Genomic DNA, 15,132 nt, shown 5'->3' with positions numbered 1-15,132 from the left:
ATCTACAGGGTGAGTAGCCCACATTCACTGTGGACGACCCTTTGGGGCTGCTTGAAATCTGGCTGAGGTCTGACAGAGAAGGAGGCTGGTCAATGCTTCTGGTTTTCCCTGCTGCACATCACATGCACAGTTGTGGCCTCTTTTTCCCTTTTATTGGGGAACCATTTATTTATTTATTTATTTATTTATTTATATACTGCCCAATAGCCAAAGCTCTCTGGGCAGTTCACAAAAAGTAAAACCACAAAGCGCTGCATAAAACAATATAAAATAATGTTAAATATATTATAACAATATAAAATATGAAAGGTTAAAACCACAGTATAACAGTACAACCAGAATAAAACCTAGCATCAATGCAGAGATTTAAAATACAGATTTAAAACAGCAAAGCTAAAAGACTAGAAAGCTTAAACACTAAAATACCTGGGAGAATAAGAAGGTCTTCACCTGGCGCCAGAAGGAATACAATGTAGGTGCTAGGCGAACCTCACTGGGGAGCTCATTCCACTTCCAGGGTGCCACAGCAGAAAAGGCCCTCTTCCTGGTAGCCACCTGCCTCACTTCCTTTGGCAGGGGCTCATGGAGAAGGACAGGTGAGGATGATCTTAAAGTCTGGACAGGCACATATGGGAAGAGGCAATCCTGGCCCCAAGGTTTTAAGGGCTTTGAATGTTAATACCAGCACTTTGAATTGGGCCCGGAAATGGACACGCAGCCAGCAAAGCTGGAAAAGGACTGGCATAATGTGATCTCGTTGGCCAGTCCCTGTTAACCATCTTGCTGCCCTATTTTGGACTATCTGAAGTTTCCGGACCGTTTTCAAAGGCAGCCCCACGTATAACGCATTGCAGTAATCCAGATGAGAAGTTATCAGAGCATGGGTAACTAACTAGGCTATCGCTGTCCAGATAAGGGCGTAGTTGGTACACCAGCCAAAGCTGATTAAAAAGTGCTCCGTCAACACGATGGTGTTGTGAACCGTCCAGAGAGCTTTGGCTTTGGGGCGGTATAGAAATGCAATAAATAAATGGAAAAAAACCCCACAGGGAGTAGATGATGCAAGAGAGAGCCTTTGTTGGCCCAGGAAACACTTGTCAGACTCTATTCACTTTGCTCGGTCCCAGCTCAGGTCAGCAGGATGTCCCAGTCTGAATCCCAGGCCGCTTTGGGATCAGGTTCCCAGAGCAGGGAGTTTGGCCTACGGAGGCTTCTTGATAACACGTTTCTTCTGTGAGATATTGTGCAACTTCAAAAGGCGTTGCTCTCCTCATATTCTCACCAGGTAATCCTGTGTGTGTGTTTTGTGTGCAACAGGAAAAAGGCCCAAACTGACTTTCTGACTCGCCGTGCAGCCTTCCCAAGCCGTTCCAGCTGCGAGTTTAAGAGCTCTCTGGGGGAGGCTGCTCTCAAGGCTGCTCGACATACCTCTGGGCCTAGGTGGGAAGAGGAGCATCGGGAGGTCTGTGAGTGCGGCTCCATCACTGGGAATGGCCAGAGGCCTCCATGGGCCAAGAAGAGGCAGTTAATGGCTTTGGGAGCGGGGGAAGTCTGTAAGTCTGTGCCAGCCAGGCGGAGAGATGCTCGCTGCAACTCCCCCCAACTCACACCAATGAGTAAGGGCATAAGCGATGTCACTTATTTTGAGGAGGTTTCCCTATTTCCCCACGGAACCCATAGATCAATGTGATGCGAGTGGCCAATGCAGGCCAAATTTCTAAGGTTTGGTGAGTTTAGCCTGGCAGCTCCATTTTCACTAAAGCCCATCTAAAATGCCAGGTCTGTGGGCTGAATCCCCTTGGCTGCCCCAAACAGAAAGAGACCTAGTACATCTTGTTGGTGGACCAGTTGTCAAACAGTTTGTTCTGGGTTGTCATTTCTGACTGTCTGCGATCTCCTTCCCCCACTGGGAGTGTTAACTCTTCACTTTGTTTCTGAGGCATGACCCCATTCATGCATTGCCCTTTGCTGCACCACAGCCCCTCCTTGTCCGCCTCTTGCAGAACTTGTGAGCTTTCATGGTCCCCTGCCACTGAGGGAGTCATGGGGGTGACCACCCATGATTTACTCCAAGCTGGCTGCATGGAGATCGTCAGGGATACAAGACGTCGTGCCCATCCAGCAGCCGCCCCGGAGCTTAGCAGGGAAAAAACGGATTTCTGGAGACTGCTTGAAGTCCGATTCTTTTCCTTAAGTCAGGGTCTCCCCAGTATAGTTGCTGAGTGCCCCAACCCCCGCATTTAGCTCAGGTGTGCCAGCCCTGCCCAGGGGTGTGCCTTTCACCCCGACCCCAGTCAAGGGGTGTTTCCTCCCATTGTGCTGAATGAGGCTTGCCCTGTGAATGCCCACAGAAATGACAGAGAAGCCCCTCAATTCATCGCACATTTTAAAGCCCAATTCCTTAAGTGTGATTAAACGCATTCTGGAGGCTCCGATTCATTGCCTTAGGAAGTAAGTACTTCACAGCTTCATTATAGATATTCTGCGCATTACAGTGGGGGCTGGTTTCTGTCTCTGTGTTCACTGCTGTCTTTCCCACAACAAACCCATTACTGTCTCCTCAGAAGTAACTCCCGTTGTGGTCAATGAGGTCCTGCGGGTTAAAATTGGGGCTGGTTTCTGTCTTTGTGTTCTCCCCCCCCCCCCAATTGCTTTTCCCAGCACAAGCATATGTGTGTCTACTCAAAAGTAACTCCCATTGTGCTCAGTAAGGCTTGCTCCTGAAATGCCGGTGCATCTGGACTTTCAGGGGAAAGGAGAAAGGGGGGAGGGGGGAAGCCTCTCTTATCGGTTGAGCAGCTCCTGCCAGTCAGATGACGTTCACTCCAACCCCAGTACACCAGGCAGTATGTTCTCTGAAGCAATTTTTATTGGTCCAGAGAATCTGCTTGTGGAACCCTGTGCACAGCAAAGTCGATTCCTTTTTGAAAAATCCGATACTCCTCCATTAGCTTCTCCTTCTGTTGTTGTGGAAAGATGGCCATGGATGCCTTTTGCTCCAGCGCAGCTTTCCCTGTATGAAGTAGGGATGTCAGAGAATTCCACCATGGATCCCAGGAAGGCCAAATTCCAGTGAATTCAGCCTCCTGGAATCCATGGTGGAACGGAGCAACCCACCCCACCACCCCGCGAAAGCCCCACGAAACGGAGCCTACCTGGCTGTGGCTCCAGCAGCAGCGGCGGCTCCAGTGGTGGTGGCTCTGGCTGCTGCCAGGCTGCGGCCGCAAATGGCGGCCACTACACCAGCCACCATTTGCATCCCTGCGCTGAGCCATGATAGGCTATGTAAATATTTACGTAGCCTATCACAGCAAAGAGCGGGGATGCAGTGGACGCCATTTGCATCCCTGCTCTTTGCCGTGATAGGCTACGTAAATATTTACATAGCCTATCACAGCACAGTGAAGGGACACAAATGGCGGCCACTATGCCAGCCACCATTTGTGTCTGCAGACCTGCCACAGCCGGATGTCCGGCTGCAGATGCACCTGGCCAGCGGCTCCGCGGAGTCGCTGCAGAGCGGAGCCCGCCGCGACGGATTCCGGGGGGAGGGATGGAGCACCTCCCCCTGCTGTGGATGCCACTTACGAAACAGGTAAGTGGTTTCGTACATCCCTAGTATGAAGGCAGGACTCAAGTCCTCAGCAAAGTTCAGTTCTCTGTCTAGGGAATTTCTCTCTGTGAGGCCAAGCTAAACTCTGCAGACTTTGCGGGGCTGCTGAAGCCCAGATCACACGTAGATGACTCTGTCTTGAAACCTTTTGCAATGCTTTGAGGCAAAGGAACTTGTCAGACACTATACACTGTAGGGATTTTACATAGTACCCCATCTTCTTCACCTGGCAATGTAGACATGCATTTGCCTAAGTAATCTTGTATGTTCCTATTGTTATGCTTTTTAGTCAGTAAGTATTAGAAATATGTTATTCCTTTTAAGTTTAATTGCCCCGTGATCTCTGATTACCTCTAAAATAAACCAAAGAAGCCTTTCTTTTAACCTTTTGCCTACTTACAGCCACAAGCACTTAACTGGGGACTGGGATGCCAAGGGATGCACATCCCATTTATTTGGAGAGCACAAAACCAAAGTTAAACCACATGAGGAGTTGTTGCCTGGTGTCCAAATATAGAGTCCTGCTACCATTCCCAGTTTTTCTCAGGCTTCCTTCCAAATTGTTTTGTCCTGTCCAGTATCCTTGTTAGCCTGGCAAAAAAGAGGCAAGAATCAGCCACCTGGGTACACATTTCTGAGATGGAGGGTGCTTCCAGACAAGGCTTTTATAGTGCCATTGCCCTGCCTTATTCATGCATGTTTACGTGACCCTCCTCTGTTTTCTTACCGCTTCTTCAGTCTTTTTCCTTAATGCAGAAACTCTGTTAAGGAGAAAGAGACTGAATAGCTGCACAAGGCCTTCTGATTGCTAGCGCTAGCACCCTTCCTTCTGGAAGCACTCAGAGTTATCGGACTCTTTCTGACGGAAGACTTTCTTTTCTGTGGAGGAACCTTTCCCGGGGGTTGGAGGTTTGCTGAGCTTTCATCAGCCCGGCCCCCTGGACTTCAGCCTGTTTCTCTGAGAGCTGGCCTGACTCAATCTGCATCAGCTCAGGCCAGTTCACAGATCTTCCAGGTTTTAAAGAATTTGCTTAAATAGAATTTTGCAGAAATTGCAGCCACAATTTATGTAATTTGTACAAAGTTTGGCTGAAATTTCTGTAAAGTGTGCAAACTGAGTCTGCAATTCGTGCAAATTATGCAATTTACAGTTGAAATTTGTGCAAATTATGCAAATTACGGCCAAAATTTGTGCAAATTATGGAAATTGCGGCTACAATTTGTGCAATTTTCTATTTAGACAAATAAAACGAACACTTGAAAAAGTTCCCAGATTTTAGGGGAAACCCATGGCTTGGCTTGCAGATGCAAGCCATGTTGCGGGTGCTGTGGAAATCTGGCAAGCCCCCAAAGGCCTGGATTCCCTGGTGACAGACATCACTATTATTTTCACAAAAGAATATCAGCGGATGAATTCCTGTCAGGATTCGGTGGGGGAGATTCCTGATGAGACCAGATTCCTGCCTGCTCCAACTCACAGGCTTTTTCTGCGGGATCCGCCTGAGTCTGGCATGCCTACAAAGACGTTTTTCTTCTGTTGGACGAAAATGTCAGGCCAGAGTTAGGAAGGGAAAAGCATGCAATAAAGTTCCTGACGGCCATGCCACCATCTTACTCAACCTCACATAATCAATGCAGACTTGAGAGGTTTTCACACCTGAAGCAGGAAGGTCAAGCAAGGCTTCCTCTTCTACTCCAGGGCCAGCCTAGAAGCACATTTGCCACAGCAGCAGCAGGGGATGTGTATGCCCTGTCCTCTGCCCCTCCCAACCTGCTGTCTGATGTGGGGATTCACCCAACCACATGAAAGGGCTGGCCCTTCAAAGGGCATCAAGAGTTCTCTGAAGTTGTGGTGGCAGTTATTCAAAGTCACGGAGCCAGGCCATTAGTAATTTTAAGGTACCTGAGAGCTTTTCCTATTACCATTTAAAAGCCCCCCGCCCCCCAATCAACCAGAGCCAAGCCTGGATGTGCCAGTGGAGGGAGCCCAACAGTGCAATCCTAAACCACATTTACTCCACACAGCAGATCTCATTTATCTCAGCAGGGCCTTACTCCAGCCCAGAGGCTAATCCATTTGGGATTCAACATGTTTCTTCCACAGCAGAGCAACCCTCTGTTTGGGTGGTTGATTCTGAAGCTCACCGTAACGGCTGCATGCGCTCTCACATTCTGGACGACTCTCAAAATTATTCTCGTTTCCTCCACATCCACCCCAGGAGAATGGCAGGCATTTCTTTTTCTCATAGTCGTAGTACCAGCGCTCTTCTAGAGTAAAGCAGAGTCCTCCGTCGGCGGGGAGGATGCATATTCCTGGGAGAACAGAAGAAAGGGACAGAGACAGCTAAGAGACCACACAAGCCAAGGGTTCACAGAGGAGTTCACTAACAGGTTGAGGAGACAAGAAGGGTTGAATGCCAAAGGGTTCCATTCCTTCCCTTCCACTGACAGTACTCACCAAGGTCTCCAGACACCACAGAGAGTTTGGGCCAGAAGGCCAGGAATTCAAGGAAGAGAAGGATGACCCCAAACCTCATGAGGCTGCTGCGGGAAGGCTTCCAGTCCCCACAGCTGATCTGGTCTGAGATCTGAGTCCCGCAGCAATGGGTCCGGTCCAACACGTTCTTTCTGAGAAAAATCAATCATCCCGGGAGCTGCAACCATTATTCTCAAACATTTAACTGTGAGCAAATTCAAAGTGAATGTGACACTATAAACCCAAAATGTGAAATTGGAATCCAAATTCTTTAGACGTTGGCATTGCTTAGAATCACAGAATCATAGAATAGTAGGGTTGGAAGGGGCCTATAAGACCAACAAGTCCAACCTGCTGCTCAATGCAGGAATCCAGGTCAGAGCATCCCTGACAGATGGCTGTCCAGCCTCGTCTTGAACGCCTCCAGTGTGGGAGAGCCACCACCTCCCTAGGTCATGGGTTCCATTGTTGTGTTGCTCTAACAGTCAGGACGTTTTTCCTGATGTTCAGCCAGAATCTGGCTTCCTGTCACTTGAGACTATTCTTCCATGTCCTGCACTCTGGGATGATTGGGAAGAGATCCTGGTCTTCCTCTCTGTGACAACATTTCAAGTACTTGGAAGAGCGCTATCATGTCTCCCCTCAGTCTTCTCTACTCAAGGCTAAACATGCCCAGTTCTTTCAGTCTCTCTTCATAGGGCTTTGTTTCCAGTCCCCTGATCATCTTCGTTGCCTTCCTCTGAACGCTCTCCAATTTGTCTGTATCCTTCTTAAAGTGTGGTGCCCAGAACTGGACACAGGACTCCAGATGAGGCCTAACCAGTGCTGAGTAGAGGGGAACTAGGACTTCCCGGGATTTGGAAGCTATGCAGCCCAAAAGAGCATTTGCCTTTTTTGCAACCACATCACATTGTTGCCTCATATTCAGCTTGTGATCTACCACAATGCCAAGATCCGTCTTGCTTGTAGTATTGTTGAGCCAAGGATCCCCCATCCTGTAACTGTGCCAAGAAACTTGGTTTCTTTTTCCTAGGTGCAGAACTTGGCATTTATCCCTATGAAATTTCATTATGTTGTTTTCTGCCCAGCGCTCCAGCCTATCAAGATCACTTTGAATTTGTTTCTGTCTTCCAGGGTATTCGCTATCCCACCCAATTTTGTGTCATCTGCAAATGTGATGAGCATTCCCTGCACCTCCTCCTCCAAGTCATTAATAAAAATGTTGAAGAGCACTGGGCCCAGGACTGAGCCTTGAAGTACCCCACTTGTTACTTCTCCCCAGTTTGAGACGATCCCATTGATCTCTTTGGGTCCGATTCTGTAGCCAACTGTGGATGCACCTAATTGTTATTTCATCTAGCCAACTTTTAGCTAGTTTGCTAATCAGGAGATCATGGGGTACTATGTTGAAAGCTTTGCTGAAGTCGAGGTATATTCTGTCCACAGCATTCCCACAGTCCACAAGGGAGGTTACCTGATCAAAAAATGAGATCAGATTAGTCTGGCAGGATTTGTTCTTGACAAATCCATGTTGGCTTCGAGTAATCACTGCATTGTTTTCAAGGTGCTTACAGATGGATTCTTTATCATCTGCTCCAGAATTTTCCCAGGGATTGATGTCAGACTGACTGGTCCATAGTTTCCTCCTTTTTGCCCTTTTTGAAGATAGGGACCACATTAGCCCTCCTCCAGCCACCTGGCATTTCACCCATCCTCCATGATTTCTCAAAGATAATAGACAGTGGCTCTGAGAGTTCTTCTGCCAGTTCCATTATTACTCTAGGATGCAGTTCATCTGGCCCTGAAGGTCTGAATTCATTCAAAATAATTAGGTGTTCCTTGACCATATGCCTATCGATCTTAAACTGCAATCCTGCCCAGAATAATGGGCTCAAGTTACAGGAAGCCAGATTCCGGCTGAACATCAGGAAAAACCTCCTGACTGTTAGAGCAATACGACAGTGGAACCAGTTGCCTGGGGAGGTGGTGGGCTCTCCCACACTGGGCATTCAACATGAAGCTGGACAGCCACTTGTCAGGGATGCTCTGACTTGGATTCCTGCACGGAGCGGGGGGGTTGGGCTGGATGGTCTTATAGGCCCCTTCCAACCCTGCTATTCTATGATGCTATGATATTGGGGGCAAGCATTCTCTTTTTGAGGGATACTCCTGGTAGGAGATGAAAATACCATCTTGTGGTTAGTGATGAAACCAAAGCTTCAGGGACTCACCAAAGCTTCAGTCTGCGTGGCTTCTGGAAGTGGTGCAGGAGGACAGTTGAATGAGGCTGACCTTTGGTAGCCATGATTGGGGTAGATTCATTAGCATAGCCCGACCCATGTCCTTGGGATGGGCAGTCTGTGTGCCCACATGAATAAGTGAACCATCATATTGTGATATCTGATGGAGCCCTGTGCAAGATGTGCCTTCTGCATCCCTCCCCCAGGAACAGGGAACAGCTGGCCTCTTGCCCGGCCATTCGGCTCACCTACTTGACATGGCCGCATGCCAAGATAGAGTGGCAAGCCAAGCTCCCCTCAGGAGGTGCTTCAAAAATGCCCCTTCCCCTGTGGGTATAAAACCCACTGCACATTATGTGGGTATAAAACCCACTGGGGGCTGGTGCCTGCTTTGCTGTCACTGAGGTGGCCCATCTGTGTTGGGGCTGAGCCACTTTAGAGTGCAGGTTGGTGCCCACATGGTGGAATGCTCCTCCAGGGAAAACGTGCGAGAGAGAGAGAGAGAAAGAAAGGTTCCACAGAGAAAACAAGCACTGTCCCATACATGCTAGTTTTGGGGTGCAGAGGTGAATACATTTTTCCTCATGTGGAATAATTCACTCGTATAAGACCCCACCAGACACCAGTTAGGGCATATCTGAGACTGAGGCTGGAGGAATCTCCGGGAAGGCCTGAGGGCTCCAGTGTCAGAGGCAGTGCGCCTATGTATACTAGTTGCTGGGGAACATGGGTGGGAAGGTGCCGTTGTGCTTTCGTCCTGCTTGTGGGTTTCCCCTGGGCAGTTGGTTGGCCTCTGTCAGGGATACTGTGACTTGGATTCCTGCACTGAGCAGGGGGTTGGACTCAATGGTCTTGTAGGCCCCTTCCAACCCTGCTATTCTATGTTTTTATGATTCTATGATTCAGCCTGTACTTTGCCTTTGCCAGGAGGGTCATAGAACCTTTTTCGGGAGAAGACTGAGCCAAAGTAGGAATTGAGCACTTCTGCCTTTTCCTTGCCATCTGTTATCATTTTGCCATCCTTATTTAATAGCTGCACAACCATTTCTTTCCTCTGCCTTTTACTATGCACGCAGCTGAAGAAAGCCTTTTTGTTGTTTTTAGCCTCGCTCGCTAACCTCAGCTCATTCTCAGCTTTAGCCTTCCTGACGCCATCCCTGCAATTCTGTGCTACCTGCCTGTATTCTTCCTCTGTTGCTTGGCCTTCCTTCCTCTTCCTTTATGTGTCCTTTTTTGTTTTCTGGTCATCTCTAAGCTTTTTTGTGAAGCCACATTGGCTTCTTCCATTGTCTTCCACTCTTTTTTCTTGTTGGAATTGTTTGTAATTGTGCCTTGAGAATTTCCTTTTTTAAAAACTCCCACCCATCTTGGACCCCTTCTCTCATTAGAGTCATTTGCCATGGGACCTTACTTCTGAGTTTATTAAAATGGGCCTTCCTAAAAACCAGGGTATGCCTTTGGCTACACTCGGCTTTTGCTTCCTTTAGAACCAAGAACTCAAGTACAACATGGTCACTTTCCCCCAGAGTTTCTGTAACTGCTACTTGATCCACTAAACCATCTCTGTTGGTTAGGATCAAGTCAAGGATAGCTGATCCTCTAGTTCCTTCCTCCACTTTCTGTAGGAGGAAATTATCAGGAACACAAATCAGGAATCTCTTGGAGGGGCCATGTTTGGCAGAATTTGTCTCCCAACAAATATTGGGGAAATTGAAGTCCCCCATTACTACTACATCATGCTTCCTTGAAACACTGGCTATTTGCTTTTCAAAAGTTTCATCCTCGTCTTCTTCTTGATTGGGTGGCCAGTTTAGACTCCGACCGCTGGGTTCCTTTTATTCTTTGCTCCATTTATTTCAACCCAGATGCTCTCGATGGGGCTACCAAACTCATCCTCCTGTATTTCTGTGCAGAGATATGTATTTTTCACATATAGTGCAACCCCACCTCCCTTTCTGTTCCTCGTGTTCTTTTTGAACAAGTTATATCCTTCAATTGCTGTATTCCAGTCATGAGAGTCATCCCATCAAGTCTCAGTTACACCTACCAAGTCATAATTTCCCTCCTGGATTAAGAGTTCAAGTTTGTTCTGTTTGTTTCCCATACTTGATTGTGTTGATCTCAGCAGGCCTCAGAGACGAAGTCTCAGAAAAGGATTCTTTGTCAGATACTGCTTCCATTATATATTTATCAGTTAAATAGCATAATTTTATTTATTTATTTATTCATTCATTCATTTCATTTCATTTCTATACCGCCCAATAGCCGAAGCTCTCTGGGCGGTTCACAAAAATTAAAACCAAATAGAACACAATAAAACAATTTAAAATATATAGAACATTAAAACCACAATATAACAATCTTTGTTTTATTTTATTTTATTTATTTATTTATTTATTTTCTATACCGCCCAATAGCCGAAGCTCTCTGGGCAGTTTACAAAAATTAAAACCAAACACACAATAAAACAATTTAAAATATATAGAACATTAAAACCACAATATAACAATACAACCACAATAAAATCTAGCAGCAGTGCAGGAGCTTAAAATACAGATTTAAAACAGCAAAGATAAAAATTTAGAAAGCTAAAATGCCTGGGAAAATAAAAAGGTCTTCACCTGGCGCCGAAAGGAATACAATGTAGGCGCCAGGCGAACCTCACTAGGGAGCTCAATACAACCACAATAAAACCTAGCAGCAGTGCAGGAGTTTAAAATACAGATTTAAAACAGCAAAGCTAAAAGTTTAGAAAGCTAAAATGCTAAAATGCCTGGGAAAATAAAAAGTCAAAATAAAAAGCATGCCAGATCAGCTGCTCTCAAATGCATTCCACTGGTCTTCAAACAGTCTTCCAGGGAATCCTGGCTTCTTCTGAAGCTTGTGAGCTTTCTCTTTTTTCTTTTCTAGCAACAGCTTGCCCCTCACTAAAGCCCACTGGTGCAGAGGAGCCTGGGCTCACAGCATTGAAGCACCGGGACATCCTGATTAGCAGGGGTGATGACATCATCTGTGACCCCACCCCCTAGACTTGCATGTTCCCTCTGTGTTTAGCTGCAACCTCCCAGTAGCTGGGAGAAAATGGATTTTCCCAGCAACAGTAGATTGATGTGAGCTCTCCCTGTTGCAGTGCAAAATAGTTTGGGGTGGCTTGGCCTTGTGTTAATAGTACCATAGTTTCCAAGTCACCAGAAGTAATAATTCTACTTTATTCTTCACTGATCACTGAGGAAAGGTCGAAGGAACTTGGTATGTTAAGCTGGTAGAAAGAAGACTGAGGGGGATAGGATAGTATTTTTCAAGTACCTGAAGGGCTGTCACATAAAAGAGGGCAAAGAGTTGTTTTGTGCTGGAGAGGGCAGGACTGAATGTCTTGGGCTTAACTTACAAGAAGGTCACAGAATCATAGAATCATAGAATCATAGACTAGTAGGGTTGGAAGGGGCCTACAAGGCCATCTAGTCCAACCCCCTCTCAATGCAGGACTCCAAGACAGAGGATCCCCGACAGATGGCTGTCCAGCCTCGTCTTGAATGCCTCCGGTGTGCGAGAGCCCACCACCTCCCTAGGTCATTGGTCCCATTGTTGTACTGCTCTAACAGTCAATAAGTTTTTCCTGATGTTCAGCTGGAATCTGGCTTCCTGTCACTTGAACCCAGTATTCCATGTCCTGCACTCTGGGATGATGGAGAAGAGATCCTGGCCTTCCTCTCTGTGACAACCTTTCAACCTTTGAAGCTTTGGGAAGGAAACTCAAGAACTTTGGGGCCCAGATAGATTGTGTCATCTGCAAATTTCATCAGCATTCCCTGCACCTCCTTCTCCAAGTCATTAATAAAAATGTTGAAGAGCACTGGGCCCAGGACTGAGCCCTGCGGTACCCCACTCGTTACCTCTCCCCACTTTGAGAAGGTCTCATTGATAAGCACTCTTTGAGTCCAATTCTGTAGCCAACTGTGGATCCACCAGATCGTTGTTTCATCTAGGTCACTTTGAGCTAGTTTGCTCATCAGGATATCCTGGGGCACTTTGTCGAAAGCTTTGCTGAAGTCGAGGTATATGATGTCCACAGCATTCCCACAGTCCACAAGGGAGGTGACTTGATCAAAAAATGAGATCAGATTTGTCTGGCAGGATTTGTTCTTGACAAATCCATGTTGGCTTCGAGTAATCACTGCATTGTTGTCAAGGTGCTTACAGATGGATTGCTTTATCACCTGCTCCAGAATTTTCCCAGGGAGTTCTGGTTGAACATTAGGAGATACATCTTGATGGCAAGAGTGCTTTGACAATGGAAGCAATGACTTAAAGGGATGGTGGACTCTTCCTCGCAGGAGGACTTCAAGGAGAGGCCAGACAGCCATCTGTTGGGGGGTGCTCTAGCTCTGCATTCCCTGCACTGAGCAGGCGGTTGGACTAGATAGCCTACAAGGCCTCCCCCCCCCCCCCCGGATCCCTGAGATTTGTCAGAAGTTCCTTGGCAGAGGTTGGGGGAGAACTGTCTCCCTGAAGGGAGAACATTCAAAAGTCATTCTGAATTACCTTTGTGTATCAGCTGTGCACATGATCAAATTCCATTGGATGCCATCTATCAACCCTACAAAATATCAGCCATCTAAATACCAGAATCAAACATCACCAGAACCTTCCATCCAAAAAAATGGCTGGAGAGCTCAAGCCAATATTTATTTTTATTTATTTATTAATCAAATGTATTAATCACCCATCTGGCTGGTCACCCAGCCACTCTGGGTGATGTACAATATTAGAAACAGTTTAAAACAATAAAATTCTACATTAAAAACATCATATTTCTAAAAATACCCTAACCCACCCCAAATGCCTGCCTGAACAACCACGTTTTTAATGCGTGGCGGAAGCTCATTAAAGACGGGGCATGGTGGAGTTCCCTAGGGAGGGAGTTCCACAGAGTGGGGGCCACCACAGAGAAGGCCCTGTCCCTCGTCCTCACCAGTCTAGCTGTCCTGGCTGATGGGACAGAGAGAAGGCCATCCAAGGCTGATCTTGTTAAGCGGCCTGTCTGGTGTTGCCGGAGGTGCTCCTTAAGATAGGCTGGGCTGGAACTATATAGGGTTTTAAAGGTCAAAACCAACACCTTGAATTTGGCCCGGAAAACAACTGGTAACCAGTGCAGCTCCTTCAGCACTGGAGTGATGTGATCTCGCCAGCGGCTGCCTTTAATCAGGCAAGCCGCTGCGTTCTGTACCAGCTGCAGCTTCCGAACCGTCTTCAAGGGTAACCCCACGTAGAGCGCATTACAGTAGTCTAAACGAGAGGAGACCAGGGCATGTACTACCGATGGGAGCAGATGGTTGGGAAGGAAGGGGCGCAGCCGCCGTATCAGATGTAGTTGATACAGCGCTGTCCAGCTCACAGCTGCCACCTGAGCCTCCATGGACAGCTGGGAGTCTAAGATGACCCCCAGGCTGCGGACCTGGTCTTTCAAGGATAGCCATACCCCATTCAATACCAGGTCAACATCCCCCAACCTCCTCTTGTCTCCCACCAAAAGTACCTTGGTCTTGTCAGGGTTCAGCTTCAGCTTGTTCCTCCCCATCCAGCCACTCACCGTCTCCAGACATTTGGACAGGGATTCTATGGCCAACCCTGGTGAAGATTTGAACGAGAGGTAGAGCTGTGTGTCATCCGCATACTGATGACACCGCACCCCAAACCTCCTGATGATAGCCCCCAGTGGCTTCACATAGATGTTAAACAGCATCGGGGAGAGGATGGAACCCTGTGGCATCCCAGAAGTGAGCGGCCACGGGTCCGACACCTCCTCTCCCAGTGCTACCCTCTGGTACCTGCCAGAGAGGAAGGACCGGAACCACCGCAATATGGTGTCTCCAGTGCCCAACCCCTCCAGGCGGCCCAGGAGGATACCATGGTCAATGGTATCAAAAGCCGCTGAGAGTTCGAGGAGAACAAGGAAGGAGCATTCGCCCCTGTCCAGAGCCCTCCTCATATCATCCACTAATATGTGAAATGGCCTTAGTTCCCTGAATTTTCTGCCTCCCTCAGGTGCCCTTGCCTCAGATTCCTGTTTCTTAATCCGTTTCCTGTCCCACTCTGCCTTCCTCCAGCCACCATGCGTTTGCACTCCCCTCCTCTTCGCTTTTCGATCTTCCAGAACAGCCTGCCCCAACCCCCCTGCTAGGGCCTGTCCCAGCCAGGCAACTTCCTCCGCCCAGAGGGCCTGGGCTGCAAACACCCTGCAGCTTTGCTCGTCGAGCAATGGAAATGTTTGTGAACATTGTGCAATGCCACACCAGCTCAGTGCGTGGGTGCGGGAGGCTTCATCGTTCCATGCACGGCACAACAGAGATTGGCTGTCAAACACAGGCATCGCATATGCTGAGAATATTTGAGCAGCCAGAGAACGGCTGGAGAATATTCAACCTCAACATTGCATGGGAGACAAACCTTGAGCAGAATTTGTTGGATGTTGATTGCTGCTCTAATCATTCCTATCTGGAGAAAACTCAGAATCAAGCCTGATCCCAAGGGCCTTGGAGACCCTCACTTCATGAAGAGGTGATGATGGTACAAGCTGAATTTATGGGTTGAGTGTAATGGACAAACCAAAGGCAAGAACTCCACAATGGTTAGTACATAGGAGCAAAAGATGCCCCGCTTTACTTATTGACGCTCTGATATTTTCTCAGTCCAACATGAAGCAGGTAGAAGACTCGTGCTGGCCCACATAATGCAAGCATTAGAGAGAGCCCCAGACTGATAAAATCAGCACAGCCAGCACACCCCAGGACCACTGACGTGGC

The 15,132-nt window shown here is 47.7% G+C and overlaps 1 protein-coding gene across 2 annotated transcripts; it reads right to left on the bottom strand.

Moving 5' to 3' along the window:
• Positions 1–4,027: 4,027 nt before the first annotated feature.
• LOC146349101 (kunitz-type serine protease inhibitor spermatin-like) lies at positions 4,028–14,474 on the bottom strand. Of its 2 annotated transcripts, none has more exons than XM_084854956.1 (4): positions 14,385–14,474; positions 6,072–6,241; positions 5,759–5,926; positions 4,028–4,204 (listed from the first exon to the last, which is right to left on the bottom strand). In XM_084854956.1, the coding sequence occupies exons 1-4, from the start codon at positions 14,441–14,443 to the stop codon at positions 4,200–4,202; spliced, it is 402 nt and encodes a 133-aa protein (XP_084711082.1). In that variant the 5' UTR covers positions 14,444–14,474; the 3' UTR covers positions 4,028–4,199. The 2 variants fall into 2 exon arrangements, with proteins under 2 accessions (XP_084711082.1, XP_084711083.1); XM_084854957.1 differs by lacking the exon at positions 14,385–14,474 and adding an exon at positions 12,872–12,920.
• Positions 14,475–15,132: the final 658 nt, after the last annotated feature.

This window comes from Heloderma suspectum, chromosome 4 (genome assembly GCF_057233095.1).
Source record: "Heloderma suspectum isolate Gila_16-S chromosome 4, 16-S_ref, whole genome shotgun sequence".
In the NCBI taxonomy this organism is placed as follows: domain Eukaryota; kingdom Metazoa; phylum Chordata; class Lepidosauria; order Squamata; family Helodermatidae; genus Heloderma; species Heloderma suspectum.
Note: the sequence above shows the minus strand (reverse complement) of the source record. Positions and strands in the feature narration are given on the sequence as shown.